The sequence below is a fragment of the Acyrthosiphon pisum genome, chromosome A1 (assembly GCF_005508785.2).
Source record: "Acyrthosiphon pisum isolate AL4f chromosome A1, pea_aphid_22Mar2018_4r6ur, whole genome shotgun sequence".
Taxonomy (NCBI): domain Eukaryota; kingdom Metazoa; phylum Arthropoda; class Insecta; order Hemiptera; family Aphididae; genus Acyrthosiphon; species Acyrthosiphon pisum.
Window position 1 is genome coordinate 148,360,337 of NC_042494.1, and position 14,262 is coordinate 148,374,598.

Genomic DNA, 14,262 nt, shown 5'->3' on the forward strand with positions numbered 1-14,262 from the left:
AATCTCAATAATGTCATCAAATATATTTAGTAATATTATAGGCTGACAGACAGCCAGACAGACAGCCTTCGCTTAGAATCGTTTTTCATATAGGTACAATTATTTTATATCATTGAATTCAAATTTGACACCATCCATTAGAAAAAACTCGCTTGTAACCCACTGTATAGCAGAGCGACTTCCACTTACGACTTATCCGCTTTTTTTACTTCGGTTCTTCAACTTATTTTTAACTTTTAAGTTAGACACTTACTTTTATACTGTTGTAGTTTCCTTAATCCCTATTATACATTTATTGATACGTATAATGTACTTCTATAGTTCTATATATATAATTGTACAGCCGTTGGTATGCGTATTGGTGTATACCCCCTGCGTCCCCCCTGCGCACGCCTATGTGTAGTATAGACAATTCGAACTCTATTATATTACTGTTTGAAATGCCGGCTACATAACTAACTAACTACGACGACGACGATGACGACGACGATGGCTAAATAATACTTTAAAACCTGCTGTGAAGCTGCAGTGGTGTCGGGTCTAGGGTATTTGAGGCTTGACTATCTTCTTGCGGGCCTTGTCACTGGACGACCTGAACCCGTCGGTAATCTCGTTTAGAGTCTTGCTAGTGGTCTCGGGCAGGACGAACGCACCGAACATGAGCTCGTAACCGCACGAGTACATCACACCGTTTATGGTCCTCTTGACGGCCATTGGGAACATCTCACCGCACGCGTTCCATGGTAACGGCAGCACGGCGAACATGGCGAAGAACACGTAGAACAGGAACGGCACGATTAGCAAGTCGGTGGCCGCGGGCCGGCGGGGCGGACACGCCGTTTAACGCGTACAGGTAACCGACCACGGTGGACATGGACACGCACATTCCCAGCCCCGAGACGGTAGTTAGCGTGCGCTTGCACGCCGATTGAAACATGAGGCTGACGATGGTCCCAGCCAGTCGGGCGGCGCACAGGTACACGGTGGCGGTCATGCCGTCGATGGACACGCGGCAGTCGCGCATCACGTTCACCGAGTAGAACAGCAGCACGTAGAACCCGGACGCTTGTTGGCAGCAGAAGAACGCGAAGGAGGCGAGCGTGGGCTTCCAGACGGTGGGTGAGGTGTACGTGCCCCAGCAGCTTACGTTCGTGTCCATGATCGCGCCAACCGTCGAGTCGGCCCGAGTCAACGTGGCCACTGGCCATGGCCGCAGACGCGCAAGGTGGTGGTGGCAGCGTTGGTAGGTCATCGATGCGGTCCAGCTGGAACCCGAATCACTTCTCAGCCAGTCGGGCCTCCTCTTCCCGCTTCCGGGACCGCAGCCACATGGGCGTGGACGGCACGAAGAACGGCGTGACGAAACCGATCGCGCACATCACGGCGTACACGGCTGCCACCGTGCGCCAATGTAACAGCGCGCCCAAGATCGCGGACTTCATCAGGCCCAAGCCCACGAACAGTGTGTAGATCAACAGGAAAAAGGGCCGACTGTCCGTCGGGCTCGTCTCGACTATGTATACGTAGATCACGCCGCTGGTACCTGAAACACGAAACGGATGAGTTTTATATTATTAGGTACTGTTGTTCTATATTGCGGTGGAGTATGATTGCGTGCGTTTTACCTTTTTGGGCATACGATTGCGCGCAGTGCCGAAATAACAAAGAACCTGATTTTGACTATTTTATGTTCGTGATTTTGACTATTCAAAAGCGTACGATTGCGCGTGAAATTGGACGCGACGTTGCCTAATTGTTTGTAACAAATTTTAGTTATTTCGTAATTAGTTTTTATATTTAAATACAGATACAAAATCATCTATTCAGGAAGTTTTTAAATACATTTACTTAAATACTTATCTAAATATCGTTAAATATACGTAAATAACACAAAATAAAACAAACACTTTATATACGCACGCTGTCTACGTCATAAAAGAAAACAATTGTCGTAATAAAAAAAGATATTTGAATAGATAAATAAATTAAAAAGTAAATAATTGCAAAAAAGTTTACAAATTGCATTTAATATTTTTAAGTTAAATTTTAAAGCCTTGATAGCGATTGGCGATTTCCAACTATGGCTAAAAACTTAAGTACATTTTTTGTAAAATTTTAGTTTTATTTCACACCTGTATATTTGGCAACGTGGCTTCGAAGTTAAAATAATTTAGCGCGCATAATCGTACGCCAAAATAGGTACCGCTGATAAGGACTGCGCGCCATCTTATTGCACCCCTATATTGTTGCTATCGACATTTTCATTTTGGTGGAATATTCAAAAAGTTAATTGTATTTTATAGTTTACTAATGTGACCTTATGAATCCATGGTCGATGCGTGAACAGCCACCCCCAATTTGTATTTAAAATACATAAGACAAATTAAAAACATATTTATGAAAGCAATACCGCTATAGAAAATAATTTAACGAGGGCGCAATTCACTCATCACCTGACCAATTGTAACTAAAATATATAGGTATTCAACTCAAGAAGAATATCTTTTAATATAATATAGATATATAATTGTGTATATACCAGCGGTGGATCCAGACAAAGATAGGGAGGGATGAACTTTAAAGTGCACTCAGTGGCATTATTTGGGGGAAGGAAGGTGGACATTTGCATAGGTCTGATTTTAAAAGCATGCCAATGGGCTAGTGGTTTTCGATTAACCATTATTATATTATATTAGCGGAAAAACTTGCCTATATTTATATGAAAATATTATATTGTGTAGGTACTAAAAATTTATTCTCATAATCAGTTGCGTAGCGAGGCAGTTTTTTTAGCCACGGCTCTGTTGATTTTTGGAGTTGGCGGTGGTGGACATTTTGTAAAATGTATTGCTTCTAAATTATGAACTTGAGAGTTGAGATATCAGCAAATTTTGGTATACAACCCGTTATGAGTGGGTTGATGGATAAAATATATTTGGTTCCTTCGGTTAAAATTGTTCACCACTAGTCACAATGATAAATTGTTAATTAATAGTTGGAATATATTTATATTTAGACGCAAGTGCACCGTGTGGACGTACCTAAAAGTTGGTATGTATGTATGGATGTGTTTTATAAATAAATAACTTAAGCAAATCCCCATTCACCCTTGATGTAATTACGTAAACAGCTTAAGTTAAGGACGGGAACAATCACCCCCCTCTAGAACCGCCCCTGGTATACAACCAATTTAGAGGAAATATACCGATTTTTTTATAATTTTCTTTAGTAGAAAAAACCCGATCTATCTTATCAAGGCAAATATGAACAACTATATTCTGTAAACAATTTAGTGGTAAAATGTGTTTTCAGTAGCACCATCCCATATAAATTATTATAATATGTATAAGTACTGTATTGTAGTAATTTCTAGTATTTCTAGTATATAGTGACGTATACACAATTTTAATATTACGTATGGGTATCATATTGTTCAAATTATATAATTTATAAATTATGACTCTCCTTAAGCACTTTTTGACATGTGATACACTGATACATATTACGTGACAATTCTACCTCATATTACAGCCCAACACCAAATCTAAGTATTTACTTGTAACTATTAGTTTTAAAATAATATGTTCTATCTGAATTATTATTATTTTTTTTTTTTATTGAGCTTGAACCCGATTATTTTTTTCTAATTAAGTTTTTGTATGAATCTATTTCATACAGAACTTACTTTACTAAGTATGCACTAAATTCCATTAGGTGAAATAATTTGAAATTTTTATAATTTATAACTATTAAGTAATACGTGGTACCTTTACAACAACCTTAAGTCTTAATTTAATGCAATATTGTAATATTTGAATATTTCAATGCGTATAATGTATAGTTTACAATTATTGTCATGACAAATATTTTACGTTACACATTCATTAAATACGATACTGCAGCATATTATAATATAATAAAAATATTTCATAAACAATCGTTTTTATTGAAAACATTTCTTCACGTACAAAGAAATATCATTTTATCGTATATTTTTTTTCTAAATCCAATGTTTATTTTCATACAAGTACACAGCGCTATCTATAGGAACCGAGTCTATCCTTCTTTCTCTTCTCTCCGGTCCTGTTAAAGATTTATGACGTTTATATTATACATATTCATGCACATGCAGCGGCACAAAAGGATCATTTCATTTGGTCTTGTTTACTTTGTATCCACTTGACTTAACGATTATATCAGTTGTCGGTAACTTATATGCTCGGTATAATATAAACAATATAATTTGAATAACGCAAATCTCAGCGTTTAAATATTCTAAAAATTATCATACGTTTAAAAAAAAGAAGTTTTTATCATAATTCTCTTTACACAGATTAGATAGATATTCGCCTATGTGATTTTAATGATATATTTTTTTTATATATAAATGAATCATCTTTTATCCCAGCACAAAGTTCGAGTTTTAAAAGACACCGACAAACGATATAAAGATTTTTTTTGGAAATAAAATGTAGTATTTATTTTTATGTATACAATACTATACGGTGTAAAAGCGTAAACGAAATACATCACGACCAATACATACACGAACCTGATGTTCGCATAAAACAAGTCGCGAGTATTATAGCGTACATTATTATGCAATATGCGCATGATTTATAAATAATTGTGTATGTATAATAATAATATACTCGTAATATATTGTTAATATTATGTGTATTATAGTGTATACGCTAACCTATATCGTAAGGCGTACGGTGTATATATAGTAGCGAGTAGGTTAGTCATGTACGAACTGCATATAAAATACCTACATCAGGCTACATATTATTATAATATGTTATGTATATTTTTTTTTAAATTTTTTTTTGTTAAAAATCGTGTACGTATTTGAGCCCACGACAAGTCTTTGTATGGTTGTATATATATCACGTACGTTGTGGTTTCGTACTCAAAATAACGAAAACGATTTAAATCTCGCCCGCACTTTCTTTGCATGTCGGTTCGGACCAGTGACCGAAAATCGTGTCCGTCGTCCGCGGAGATCTCGCGAGCGCCCTCCTTATTTCGGACCATCATCAAGTCCTCGCATTCCGAATACATCGCAAAAATTTCACTATTACAATACTTATCATAATAATAAAATGTATACGATACTGTTATGCGAGAGGAGAGAAATCTTGAAAATTAGTCCCCAAAACCTATTGATATTTGATAGTTTGATACCTACTCCATATTAATTATATAATATTAGAGTCTCTGGAATTGTGAACATTTAGTCTCAAAGAAATATATTCAATATAATAATAATTATAATATTACTATAATTCATAAGCATGCGCTGTATGCCTGCGTATAATAAAGGTGTAGTCTCCTTAGTTAAAATAATTTAGACGATTATATTGACTATAATCATTATTTTCAATGAAACGGTTACATCGCACAGGGTAAATTTAAATAGTAATTTATAGGGATAATGTTCTCGGATAATATAATAGTTTATCACTTATCAGCAATGGCTAATATTTGAAACTTAGTAGCTTATGATCACGTTTAGTGTAATAATTTTCGTATTATCAAGAACGATGTCCGAAATACAAAGAGATTCGAATGTTTCATAAATCATAATATGAGAATATGTACCTAATTAAATTAAATCAATACTAACTATATAACATTAACTATTATTATGATTATTTACTTACGAATATGCTTTCGTTTGTCAAATATTGTTTGCAGCTTATAGTTTATAGGTACTAACATATTTTATTTTACCAATATGGCTATATAGTATATACTATAAGCTATGTCAAAATATGTATTATTATTTTTATGTATAAAAAAATCGTTAACTTAATTAAATATTTTCTCATTATTTGAAATCGTAATCTTCTTTTGTATTCGATTTGATTTTATGTAAAAATTAAACACTGATGTATTTTGATAGATCATTTGGAATATTATTCAAATTTGTGATATTAGATATAAATTATAATAAGTACTATATTAGTATAAACACCTACGTGATGGTTATATAATTTTATTGGCAACCGCATCTTTTTTTATATACTTATTAATGAGTATACTGTATACCATACTATTATTATAGTATACTTAAATACTATTTTAGCAAGTACAGTCGACCCTCGGGCATCGATAATTCAAACCTTCCATAATTTGAAACTTTCGGTAATTCGAAGTAATTGCTCGTTCCCTTAAAAATCTCGCAGTAATTCTTAGTAAAATTTTAGTGAAAACTAGCTATCAACATACGACAATTTGAAGTTCAACGCTAGGAAACTCGAAACATATTCACCAAAATGGCAAAATGTATGTCTTATATTTTTATTGTTAATAATTTACCTTACAATATAGTGTATAAATTTAGCTTCAATAATTTAACTCAGTAATTCGAATGTTTTTTTGCGATCTTAATATTTTGAACCACTCAGCAATTCGAAATCTCGGTAATTCGAAATTCTTCATAAGTCCCACCAACTTCGAATTATCGAGAGTCGAATGAATCATGATCATGGTATAAACTTTACAGATTCGACCGCACCTAGTTTTCCTCTTGTTAACCGCGATATTTTTCAACAGCCAGTCAAGGTAGGTAATACGGTCACCACTCACCACCGTTTAGTGCTCTTCCCGGTCAAACCATTTTCGCGTCTGCTACAGGTTTATGCTTTGTCACTGCGACAAAATTCCAAGAAAATAAGTTTTTTGGGACCGGCAGGGGCAAATTAATGCGGAATCCCTAAATCATCTTAATACTATATTATGTATAATAAAACAAAATAGACACAGAGATTATAAAAATCTCTTCAAAACAATTAGAAATTGTCCTAAAACGAGCTTTCCGAGGAATACGTGCTGTAAAACGCTTATAGTCACTATAGACATTATAGTATAGACTAAATTATATCTGTGAGTGCTAAATAGTATATCTGCTCACAGGTCGCTCATGCCTCATGGTACCCTACCTTATCCAAAGGTGGGCAAGTTAATGAAAATAATTGACTCAAGTTAAGTTAAGTTAAGAGGACACAAGATAAGTTAAAAGTTAACAGTTAACAAATTATAAATTTAACTCGATAAGTTAAAAGTTAATATAGAAAAAAATATTAACTTAACTCAGTTCAAACTGGTAATTTTATATTTGTGTCACCTTTTTGACTTAATCATAATTGAATATTATATACTTATTGTGTGTTATTCATGGCATTTTGATATAATCTTCAAGGCCGTAGTTGGAACAAATTTTCGGGAGGGGTTTAAAACTAAATTATATATTATCATAATATAAAAACCAACTAAAAAAGAAATGTATATATTATAATAATTATCTAAATAAGGTTTTTTATGGATTCCCTACATGTGTGATAAAATGTGTATTTTAAATCAATAATTTTTATAGTATAAAGTCTAGTACCTAATCTTTATTTTTTTGCGAAACAATCGATCACATTATTTAAATTTGTCTATGTACACAGTACACTATACTACACTCAAAATAGCTAGACGTGTAAAGGCCCTGTCAGTTGTCACAGTGTCACACACGCATCCGATCCGTCAGGGCATCCGTGTATTAGGAAATACGAACTTATTGTTTTTCAATGCATATTTTATTCATACTCATCCGATCTGAATCCGGTCTTTGTTTTCCGAGATCACTCCGATGTACTTGGTCTGACGAGTTTCGTTAATAGTTTTATTTAATTTTTTCGTGGTAGAAAATATACCTACGGGCTACGATCTGGTGATGATGCCATAACTGGTAATGTAGCTCATAGTTTCAAAAGAAAATATATATCTTTTTTTTAATTTTGTGTTGTACATATATTATTATTTAATAATTAAAAACTCAAAAATTTTAAATCAACTTATAAATTTGGAATATTTATTTAATAAAGAGTAATTGGATGGTGTGGGGACTTTGCCCCCCCGTGGTTCTGTTTTCTGAAAATTATCTGGACCCTCCCCATGACAAATTCTTAAATACACCATTATGTATAGGCATAACAAATGCCAACAAAATTTGTATTCGCACTATTATATATTTATAATTTGTACATAATATAAAATATTATGTGTAAGATATAAGACGTACAAACATAATATAGGTACAGCTATCATATTATTTGGGATATAATATGGTAAATTTTAATAGTTAATTTAGTTTCATAAATTAAATGAATTAACTAAAAAAAGGTTTCGGGGAGATTTGATCTTTCAAAGCCCCCCTCAAATACGGCCTTTATTATTTTGCATGTCAAGTGTTGTAAAAAAAATTTATTTTTAGTTTTTATAAGCAAACCTAATATTAGGTACCTACTGCTTGATTTTTTCAAGCAATTTGTATATTATATACTTTTTGTGTGTTATTCATGACATTTTGATATTATCTTCAAGGCCGTAGTTGGAACAAATTTTCGGGAGGGGTTTAAAACTAAATTACCTATATATTTTCATAATATAAAAACCAACTAAAAAAGAAATGTATATACTATAATAATTATTATCTAAATAAGGTTTTTTATGGATTTCCTACATGTAAATATAAATAAAACATAAATTTCAAAATGTTTTTAACTTGATAGATTTTTTTAAAATCAACTGAGAAAAGCTAAGTTATTTCAACTGTAAATTAAACTAGTTAAGTTAAAAAGTTAAAAAAATATTAACTTTTTAATTAGTTAATGCCCACCTTTGACTTTATCAATTGTTTGTATAATCAAATACATCGGGTTTTTATAATAATTACATTTTGCTATAGTTAATAATAATATTGTTTTCGATGAATTTAAATTTCCGTTTCGTCCGGACGATGCCACCAAACGTGCGTGCACGCAGGCAGAGTTGTAGTCGAAAGTCAACATTTGACGAAGCTCAGTGTCGAGGTGGTGGTGACGTAAATATTCATCAAAACGGGTATGCTAGTGCCATCTACCTGCATATACAGTACTGATGGACAATGATGAATGATAAATGTCCTGAAAAATTAAAATTTACGATTGAAATTCTAAAAATCGTTTCAGATTATCTGTCCAATGGAATTTGTCAAAAATAGTTGAATTTTGAATTTTGAATTTTACGCGGAAAACGACAGAATATAATCCCTCGTGTTCTCATCGCACACGCACTGGGTACGTGTTGTTATCACTCGTCACGCCGCCGCCGCTAACGCCACCGCCACCGCAGTGGCGCAGTGTCATAACGGACATTTTTGTTTACGTGTCCGCGGTCCGGTGACGTGAACGGTTTGAAAAGTTAACAACAAAGCGGTTAGGCAACGAAAGCAAAAATCCGTCACTCGTCGTCCCAGATTACGGCCGTGCACCGTTAACACTTGTATACTTCACGTTGAAATTCGCGACTGCCAACGAGTGTCGTTTAGAACTCGTCCCGTTTTCCGTTTTAATTCCGCCCGCTTCGTATTTTATTATACGATATATAACATACCATAACTAACGTTGACAATAACATCATCATAGGTAAGTCGTCGTTTTATTAACGTATTAACCAACCAGGATAGGGTTGTTAGGTACTGCCCCCGTGTCGTTTTTGCTTGCCTAACCGCCCGTATTGCCGTTTGTTGTTTTGTTTTTGATTGTCGTCGGTGTTGTCGTGCTTGCATCCGTGTCGCGACTCGCGAATGACTTCATGCGAAAAGCATATGTTTGTCGGTGTGTTTGTATAGTAAGTTTGTTCGTTGGTTGCTCATCCGCCACGCGGGTGTCATGTCGAGGTACCCGACGCTGCGCGCTTGCGGCTACGAGCTGGACCGGACCATCGGCACCGGTGGCTTTGGCAAAGTCAAACTGGCCACGCACACGTTGACTGGCGAGAAGGTGGCCATCAAGATCATGGATAAGACCAAACTGGGCAAAGACCTGCCGCGAGTCAAGCTCGAGATCAGCGCGCTAAAGAACCTGTCCCATCCCAACATTTGCAAGCTTTACCAGGTGATTGAGACCGAGTCGCACTGCTACGTTGTCATGGAGTACTGTTCGGGTGGTGAGTTGTTCGATCACATTGTTGAGAAAAGCCGTCTCAGCGAAATGGAGTCTCGCATGTTCTTCAGACAAATCATATCAGCTGTGTCGTATTTGCACGACAGTGGTTATGCGCACCGTGACCTCAAGCCGGAGAACGTGCTCTTGGACAGGGAACAAAATTTGAAAATAATTGATTTTGGTCTGTGCGCTAAACCGCAAGGCGGCATGGACAGTTTGCTGTTGACCTCTTGTGGATCGCCCACTTACGCTGCTCCCGAACTCATTCAAGGGGTCAAGTACCACGGTTCGGAAGTAGATATTTGGAGCATGGGCGTAATATTATACGCATTGTTGTGTGGATGTTTACCATTTGAAAGTGACAATATCGACGAACTTTTCAAGAAAATATTACGAGGAAAATACATAGAACCAGGTTGGCTATCGTCAGGTAGTAAACGTTTGTTGAGACGTATGCTTTGTGTGGACCCATTAAAGCGTATACGAATCAGTGAGTTAATTAATGACCCATGGGTTAGACTAGGATTTGGTTGTCCACCGTCCACAAAAACTCATGATATTGATCGATGCAAGGACATGGAATGTCTTGAAGCAATTAGTCAACATTTCGACATTGATAAAGAAATTATTTGGTCACGTTTATCAAAGTGGAAGTATGATTGTGAAACTGCTACTTATTTGTTGTTATTAAATAAAAAAAAAAATGGCTCTCCGTTAGTTTTAAAGAAAAAAGAAGTACCTAATCAACAATCAGAACTTATTATAAGAAGGCCAGTTGGTCTCCACACTCCAGGCCAAGAAAACAGAAGAATAGTTGGACGTGCTGTTCGAAGAAAAATAGATGAAGTGACATCTACTATACCTGCTAAAATCAAAAGAAATACCAATGTTGAAACTCCACAAGTGCAACCGCAATGTTCATCTAATTTAAGTAGTCCTGCTGGAAAAATATTTTCAGGATTAGACCGTGTCAGGAAAGCATTGACACCAAGACGTCGTATTACAACTCCAACACGAAAACAACCTGAAATTTTGAATATCAAAAAAGATTTATGTAATATATCAACTACGGTTTGTAAGGATCCAGAAAAGGTGATGAATCAATTGGAGAAAGCGTTGGCAATGAAAAATGTTATTTGCTCAAGAAAAGGTTTTGTGCTTAGGGGCAAATTAAAAAGTGATGTGGCTGATAAGGAAAAATTGAAATTATCTTTTGAATTAGAAATTTGTTTGGTACCCTCAATGAACAAAGAAAATTTGCCAGTTGTTGCCATTAAACGAAAGCGACTTAAGGGTGACTCATGGATGTACAAAAAAATATGCGAAGAGATTCTAAATTTTACTGGAAAGTGTGAAACTATTCCAGAATAAAACCTTTTTGGTTTTTGACTATTTTATTTTTGTCTTGAAATTATTTTCTGGAATTTTTTGTATTAAAATTTAAATATAGTGATAGGTTAAGATGCATTAATGATTATCTAGTTTACTCTACAGTATTATTAATTTAATTTGATTATTTCAAGATGACAAAATGAGTAATATATTAGTAGGTACAGATTTTTCTTCATGTATTATACCTATTTTATTTATTGTTTTCTTGACCGTTTATTATTACAAATATGTTTATAATAAATCTTTAGGCATAATATATTTACTTTAATGGTGATTAAATATGTTTGAACTTTTCTTCAGTCACTTAACTCTATGCTTCAACTTTTTTCTTTTGCTTTGTCTACAATTATTTTACATATTATTATAAATTACAATTATTATATTGTTTTCAACATTTAATGGGTAGGTTTATTATGTGAAATAATAATTTATATATTATACTAAATGATGATCAAAAATATAATAATATCTTCTATTAAATAGATTTAAGTTATTTGTACAAGTTTGATATACTCTGTAGCTTTGTTATAATTTATTAAAATACAAATCTGAATTCCATTAACAAAAAATAATTTTGTGTATATATTTTTTTTAACTAATTAAAAAATAGCCTTCTAATCCTCTAATCATTTAACCTACTTATTTAGTAAATGTGTATACAAAATGAATTAGTACTAACTCGAGCTTCCAAATATGTACAGTTGTATGTATATTGTGTAAATAATAATATTATTAATAAAATAATTGTTCAGAGTATCATTAGAAATTATACAGAAGTCATCCAAAAAAAAAATTGATGAATTACATAAATCTTGACAATATTTTAAGTAAAATAATTAGTTATCATTAGGTACCAAACTTGATTGTATTATTATAGTGTTTGGTTGGGTTAGGTATTTGATTTTTTTTTATACACTTATTTTACAGTATTGGATATTTTGATATTAAAAGTATTATTTTATTTTAAAAACTAATGAAACAAATATTTTTATTTACAGGATGTATTCATTAAAGTCATTTGTAATTGTAGCACTAATTTGCACGTCTTTAACCGTATCCAGCCAAAATGCTGACAGTCAACAAGCCCGGTTATTAGTATCCAAACAAGTTCTTAACAAGTTACTAGTTCAAGACTCTGACATCTTAGTTAAAGTATGTACACATAAAATATTTTTGACTTTTGAACAGTTATAAATTCAAATTTATTTGAATATAGTATACCATTTACAATGTGGGAAGTGTGCCGGCGACAAATGTTGTACTACAAGACTCAGGATTCCCTGATGAAGCATTTGCCACAGTCAAAGGAAATTTGAATATTCGTTTTAACAGAATTCCATCTGGTGCAAATGTTACTCATGCTGTTGTCATAAAACCTCTTACATATGGACGATTCAACTTCACAGCTGCAGTTGTACAATACAAATCATCAGAAGGAGCTGAAGAGCCACAATTTGCAATAAGCAGTGAACCTGGTGAAGGATACATCATCAGTTATGCTGAATACGACAAGAAATTCTCCCCTCATTTGGTAAATAATATACTATACCTATTAGGATGTTTATTTGTTTTGTCTAGTTAAAAATATGAATATAGGTAAGTAAGAATCAAGTTCAAAATTATAGTTTATTAAAACAATTATAATTTATATACTGTATAACTTTCTTTGAGATGTTAAAATTTAAAAATTATAAAAACATAACTGTTAAATTTCAAATAAGATAAAATTTGAAAGATATTTGTTTTTCCTGTATTCATATTAATATGAATAACAATTCAGTTTAAATATTAATAGTATAATAATATACTATTGTGTTCTATAATTATTATTTGTTTTTATTGTTTCAGCTTGATTGGTTTGTATTTGCAATAATGACTCTGCCAGCTGTGGTAGGACCATTCATGTTGTGGTGGGTTAGCAAGAGCAAGTATGAATTAATATTGAAACAAAAACGTGAAAAATTGTCTAAAGATTAAAGTTAATAATATAAGAACCTTTGTACAATTAACATTAAGGATTCTTTAGCTTAATTGTATTTAATATATATTTTTTTATATGTATCTACTTATAAAAATTCCTTGATCATTTCCTATACCTAATTAGAAATTATTATTTTCGTTAAAACTACTATAGAATCCACTTTATAGTTTTAGTATACAAAACAAATTCATCAACTTTTCATATTGAATATACACGATCTGTATCTTTTTTTCATTAAGTAATATCAATATCTGTATTATATATTGCCAAAAATGTAATATATTTAAAAAGCCCCATTTTTATTTTTTAGCAGGTAGGTACATTTTTTGTGTTTATTGAATAGCAATTTTGTCCTAAATTTATTTATAAATAATATTAATTTGTTTGATATTAAAATAATCTTTTTGTACTAATTAAAAATAGGTGTCATTGGATGGCTACATTTAATATACAAATAAATACCTTTGTGTTGTGTTTGTTTAAATTTATCTTTGGAATAATATTAAATTTAGATTTTGTTGAAATTGATCGATAAAATATAGATTTTTTTAACTGGAAATTTGTAAAATACTCTAATTTTATCCCTTATTAGTTATTAAATTCACTTAATCTCTTGGTTTACATTCAGTGAGGTGTACTTTTTTTTGTTGATAATAATGAAAATTGTTTTAAAACCTTAAAAGTAAAATATATATACCTATGGCTTTTTTTTATTTTAGTATTGTTGTTTCTAAATAGTGGTCTAGTACCCAGTTTAATGTTTAAACTAAATAATTTTTTAAAATTAACATTTTAATGTAAAAAGCTGTATGACAAAATACAAATAGTGATGGTTTAGTTTTAATAATTATTTTTCTGGACGTACAATATCATATGAGCAGATGAGCTACTAATTATGTTGATTAAAAA

At 32.8% G+C, this 14,262-nt stretch overlaps 2 protein-coding genes across 2 annotated transcripts; both read left to right on the forward strand.

The window, feature by feature from the left end:
- Positions 1-9,076: 9,076 nt before the first annotated feature.
- Positions 9,077-13,907, forward strand: LOC103309572 (translocon-associated protein subunit beta). Its single transcript, XM_008185314.3, has 4 exons — positions 9,077-9,458; positions 12,371-12,524; positions 12,589-12,903; positions 13,221-13,907. Exons 2-4 carry the CDS (start codon positions 12,372-12,374, stop codon positions 13,347-13,349), a joined length of 597 nt encoding a protein of 198 aa, XP_008183536.1. The 5' UTR covers positions 9,077-9,458; position 12,371; the 3' UTR covers positions 13,350-13,907.
- LOC100160631 (maternal embryonic leucine zipper kinase-like) lies at positions 9,465-11,941 on the forward strand. The gene has a single exon (XM_001952101.4). The coding sequence runs from the start codon at positions 9,705-9,707 to the stop codon at positions 11,349-11,351; it is 1,647 nt and encodes a 548-aa protein (XP_001952136.1). The 5' UTR covers positions 9,465-9,704; the 3' UTR covers positions 11,352-11,941.
- Positions 13,908-14,262: the final 355 nt, after the last annotated feature.

Coding starts and splice junctions, on each gene's coding strand:
- LOC103309572 (XM_008185314.3), top strand. CDS start 12,372: ATGTATTCATTAAAGTCATTTGTAATTGTAGCACTAATTTGCACGTCT. Junction 12,525..12,588: donor ACTCTGACATCTTAGTTAAA/GTATGTACACAT, acceptor ATTTGAATATAG/TATACCATTTACAATGTGGG. Junction 12,904..13,220: donor AGAAATTCTCCCCTCATTTG/GTAAATAATATA, acceptor TTATTGTTTCAG/CTTGATTGGTTTGTATTTGC.
- LOC100160631 (XM_001952101.4), top strand. CDS start 9,705: ATGTCGAGGTACCCGACGCTGCGCGCTTGCGGCTACGAGCTGGACCGG.